The 5,260-nt window shown below is 37.6% G+C and overlaps 1 protein-coding gene across 1 annotated transcript; it reads right to left on the minus strand.

Annotated features, from left to right (window-relative positions):
* Window positions 1–1,309: 1,309 nt before the first annotated feature.
* Window positions 1,310–4,870, minus strand: LOC111984804 (protein SMAX1-LIKE 3). The gene is made up of 3 exons (XM_024016426.2): window positions 3,372–4,870; window positions 3,013–3,262; window positions 1,310–2,715 (listed from the first exon to the last, which is right to left on the minus strand). The coding sequence occupies exons 1-3, from the start codon at window positions 4,568–4,570 to the stop codon at window positions 1,573–1,575; spliced, it is 2,592 nt and encodes an 863-aa protein (XP_023872194.2). The 5' UTR covers window positions 4,571–4,870; the 3' UTR covers window positions 1,310–1,572.
* Window positions 4,871–5,260: the final 390 nt, after the last annotated feature.

Consider the following 5,260-nt stretch of genomic DNA (forward strand, 5'->3'; position numbering starts at 1 on the left):
TGTTATTCCAAAGTAAGAACATATATGGTCTACAGATTAGATGCTTCTCATTGTCTTTATATTGATTTTGCTTATATGTTATTGATTGCCAATACTTTTCATAGATGAGAATGTTAGGTCCTAATACCAACCGCATAAAGACAAAAAAAAAGTGAAAATAACCTCTCCATTTATGAAAAGTGATATGCGTTTTAATAAATCTTGTGGAAGATTTTCCTATTCCCTTAATAAAGTAGCCATGCCTTTACAATTCAATCACGTTATGAATCATTCCTTTATTTTGCCTTTTGATTTCATATGTTCCCCTTTTATTTCATTTCTGTCAAAGCTTTTTTATACTGTATATAAGGTACTGTGTGGTTTCAGAAATCGTTTATGAAGTTTTATGTTCAAACAATGTCATAACTTTGTCTCATCAGTTTCTCTTTGCAGTAAAAATAAGAGCTTAGGCCAATAAAGTGCTTATATGATGTACCCAATTCCCTTTATAACATGATGCAGTCAATGACCATAGTATTTGAATCGGAAGTACTTTGATTGGTCGAATGTGGCCCAATTGCATGCGCCTTGCCCCTTTTTTTTCTGAAAGGGCATGCATCTCGCACTCGGCTCACTGTTGATACAAGATATACTTCTATGGGAATTTGGGTAGTACAGGAATTGGGAAGGTCATCCAACTTAAAAGAATAGATGGATTTTCCACATTGTAAAAGGCTTTTCAAATCCAATAAACAATAGCAACTTTGCCTCACAAGATCTTAACACAACTACCAAGGGATGCTTTCTTATAATTACTTAATGTGTGTGGTACGGGCTATAGTATACTCCTAAGTTGTAAATATTGATGTAAAATAGTGGACGTAAATAAGTGTAAGATGATATTTTCTCTTAACTTTTAGGAGTTTTTAAGATTTATTTTTTCCTTATTGTGAATAGCCAGACACGAGGAGGCATGAGTTCTTTGTTTAACTCTATCAATGAACCTAGTAAAAATACTAGGTACTTAATATTTTTCACAATTTTTTTTTCTTCATATTTTGACATTGTTGTAATTGGTGCATCGTAAAAATGATATCAGTAGTGGATTAGGTGAAAGTGGTGTTATTTCAATCATAGATTTCATATCGACAATTATGAATTTTTTTTTTTTTTTTTTCTGAGAAAAATGTTGTGTTCTTAAATGTTGTGTGCAGAACATCAACCTTATTGCAGAATCATATTCTTTTCTGGTTTGACAATTGGAGGAGGAAACGAAGAAAGATTATTTTAGCTGATAAATGGATGTAATTAGAGTCATAAATCCCAAATATAAAGTACATTTGAGAATGAAGCAACCTGTTACACGCAACATGAAGATCAAAGATACAATAATATACACATCGAACTACATGGCTAAATCCTACCCCCCTAACACCGGAATATCCTTTAAAATCTGTATTTTTTTTCCCATTTTGTTCTTCTATCCCTCCCCCAAATCTATATTAAAAAGTGACAAAGAAAAAAACATAAGTAAAAACAAAAACAAAAAGTATCAGCCAAAACAGAAGATCAAGTGTTCCCTCCTATGACAAACTACAATTCTTGAATTTTGAAAACAACTTTCTTATCCACAGATTCCAAAATACCACTGTTACCAACTGAGTGTTCATCTCCATTGTCGTCTTCAATGGCAATATTCAAATCAAGTGAGACACCTGAGCTTTTCTCCTCCGAGTCATCCTCATTGTTTTTTTCTTCATTCTCAGCAAGTTTTTGTCTTCTCCTTGGAGAACAAGCTCCAGACACTGAACTGAAACTTTCACAACTGAAAATGATAATGGCATCCATAAGAGAAACAGTTTCACCACCTGGAACAGTTATTCTTCCACTTTCAATTGCTTGCTGAATACCCTTTCGAGAACAGTAATCGATTTGATCCCCATCTTCCATGAAGAACACTCGGTGTGGATTCTCATTCACGGCTTCACCAAGTCTTTCAAGATAGCTGCAACCAAGTTCATCTCTTGTCCTTTTATGTCTGGATTCTTCACTTGAATCAGCTCTAGTTGAAGAGAAGCTACTCAAAGGAATGGAAACAAAGTTGCTTGGAGAGCCAAAAACGAGTTTAGCTAGCTCCCTTGAAATCTTTTCTTTGCCATCATTATCAGCACCTAAGAAGAACAGCCAAGTCTCTTCTTTGTTCTCTCTATCTTTCTCATTGCCTTTCCTTTTGTTCATCCCAGACCTGCACTGAAGAATAGTTGTTGCAATCTCAGGAATTATGTCTTTCTGCCAAGAAGCCTTTTTCTCTAATGCATCGCACAGTATCTTCATGTTCTCAGCATTGAGTTCTCTGAACATATGAAGGCCAACCATGTCTTCCATTACTTCACTTGAAGATGCTGAGTTAGGGCTAGAATTTGGATTTGATAGAAGGTCTGGCTTAGGGGCATTTCTCTCAGGCATGAACATTCTCATATCGCTCTCATTGTTTTCATCACTAATTTCAGATACCCAGAAAGGCTTTTCTTTTTGCACCAGCTTGGATTCAAAGGTGTGTGGCCAATTTAGGTAGGCCTGATGCAAGTTAGGTTTGCGGTCATGCAAAGAGATTGATGCTGAGGAAGGAGATGATGAAGTCAAAAAGATACTTTTCTCAGCAAAATGGGGTTGCTTATGGCCTGAACTGCAGAAGGAATTCCATTTCTTGCACAGATCCCTGACAGTGACACATTCCTGCATTAGAGAGAGAGAGAGAGAGAGAGAGAGAGAAATATTAGTTTTAAAAGTAATTCAACATGGAACAATATTTTTTCTTTTTCAATGAATGGCCTGACTATAATGACTGATAAATCACCACACATCTCAAAAGTTTAAAATGTAAAGAGTAATTAGTCTTTTTTTTTTTTTTTTGGGTTAAATGTAAGGAGCAAGTCATGATAAATTACCACGTCCCAAAAATGTAAATTATTAAAAAATGGTAAATTTAATTATTTAATTACTATTCTAATAATGACAAGGTATGAAGTAAACCTGATCACTGCCGGAGTCTTTTCTGCGGTCTTCTTTCTCCTGTCGGAGCCATGAAGGCAAGTTTGAGCTGGTGGAAATAGTTGTGGTAGTCTCCTTATTACGAAAGCTGCTACCAATGCTTTGAGCTTCTCTGTTGAAATTGATCACGCAATCCGTGCAGCAAGTTAGGTGCTTATCAAATCCGGTCTCTAGCATTTGCCAACCAGCCCCATTATTGGATACCTTGCTTCTCATCTGAGCTTGAAAATCACTGTACAAAGCAACATAGTGGTAGCATAAAAAACCCACATATAGAAATTAACTACTACAAAAATTACTAGTTGTTCTTGAAATTACAGCACAATAAATATCAAACTTACCTTTCAAGGTTAAGAGTTAGGCTCAAGCTACCAACTGGGATAGTAAGAGGGTGAAGCTCCCAGATAGACTCCAGAGAAGGGCGACCTGTTTTACATCTCATGTAACTCTGAAAAGTTGCAATCCCCAAAAGCCACAATCTTCCGGTTTCCCCAGTTCCACACACCAATCTTTTAAGCTCCATGATTATCTGCTCCACAGGACAGTAGTAGTTTCTCCTTTCTTCACCAGAAGCTGACCACAGCTCAGCAATCCATTTGAGATCTCCCAAATACAGGACAACCTCTCTGCCAATATAGCTTTTCACAAGGCACCCAAGCTCCATTAGCTTCTGTTCAACATCTTCTTTGGATGGGTTCCTCAGAGAAAATTGAGGAAGACTAATGAATTGGGCAAACCTCAACTCCCCTGGAACATTACCTCTTTCAAATTTATCCATCACTCCCCTAACCACACCCTCAGCACTAGCAAGACACTCTCCTACAATAACAATGTTTCTTTTTCTTTTGTTTGACAATTCATTCAACACACTCATTACATCTTCACTCCTAGCTTGTTCAAAGGGCTTAGCTAGTGACACTTTGAACTGACTAGAAGGTGGAGCAAGAGGCAGATTACTACCAAGAACTAGAGGCTTGGTGTTTTCTTTGGAATGGCTACTCATAGTAGGACTTTGATTTTGAGAACAAATCTCTAAAGAAACAGCTTGTTCTACCCTATTTTTCACTTGGGTGCTCGAAAAACCAGCCTCTCTCATGACTCTACTAACACTTGGGTCATCTAAAATAGAGATAATGAGCTGTTCTAACTCTATTTTGAGGGCTAATATGGGTTGTTGCTGGTTTTCAATAGAGCCACGGCGTTGGTGTGCCTGTGCACGCTTGAAGGCTGCAACCAAGGCATTGGAGAGGGAAGGATTGAGGTAGTGAGGGCCTAATAATGGGCTTGGCGAAGAGGCAGGGAGGCGGTTGAGAGCAACATTGAAGCAAAGCTCTAAGGCCTTGCATTGGAGGGGATGAGAATGGGATTGAAGGCAAGCCCTCCTAAGAAGACCAGTAGAGGATGCAAGCATAGCACTTGCAACATGGAGAGGAGTCACTTGTGCATGACCCCGGCGTTTAGCAAGGGTGACTGCTTGTTTCACTATGTTTGTTGCCTCAGCAGTTAGACCCTGCTGTAAACTACAAAAGCCTTGTCTCATCTTGTTAATCGGTATTGAGTATTCACTCCCACAAACCTATATATAAATAAAGAAGGGACAGTTAAGGCTCTAACTGGATGGGCTTGATGGTTTAAAATATGTTTTGGGACAATTTTGCTTAAGTCAGGATAACAATATGAGAAAGTAGTTTACTGGTGTTTGTTTTGGTTGAGAGTGAAGAGGGTGCGTGTTAGATTATAAGGGATGTGGGTTTGTGCCTTTCTTGTTTGTGAGGGAAATTTTGGCTTTGTATGTGAAAGTGGATTGCATGTGATGCAACTTTGCCGCTTTCTCTCTCTCTCATGACATAAAGGAATGTGGATAATTAAAAGTTGGTCTCAACAATATTGTGGGAACTATAAAATATATCTCACAGCACTGAGCTTTAAACACAAGGAATGGAATAATCACTTTTGTTAAGAATAAGCTCAAAACTAGATGATGAAAAGAGAAAGAGAAAAGAAGGTTGAAAAAGAGAAATAAAGGGGAAAGTGTGGGTCGTCCACCAATAACGAGACCTGAGAAAAAGATTGGAGGACTGTCTGTCTGTTTGAAGGGATTGGGAACTGTGGTTCTGCTTTTTGTTTTTTGTTTTTTGTTTTTTTTTTTTCTCTTTTCTTCTGTGTTCTCGAAGAAGAAGAAGAATAATGCCTTTGATGATTGATTGAGGTATGGATCACAAATAACAAA

Source organism: Quercus suber, unplaced genomic scaffold, assembly GCF_002906115.3.
Source record: "Quercus suber isolate HL8 unplaced genomic scaffold, Cork oak 2.0 scaffold_356, whole genome shotgun sequence".
NCBI classification, from domain to species: domain Eukaryota; kingdom Viridiplantae; phylum Streptophyta; class Magnoliopsida; order Fagales; family Fagaceae; genus Quercus; species Quercus suber.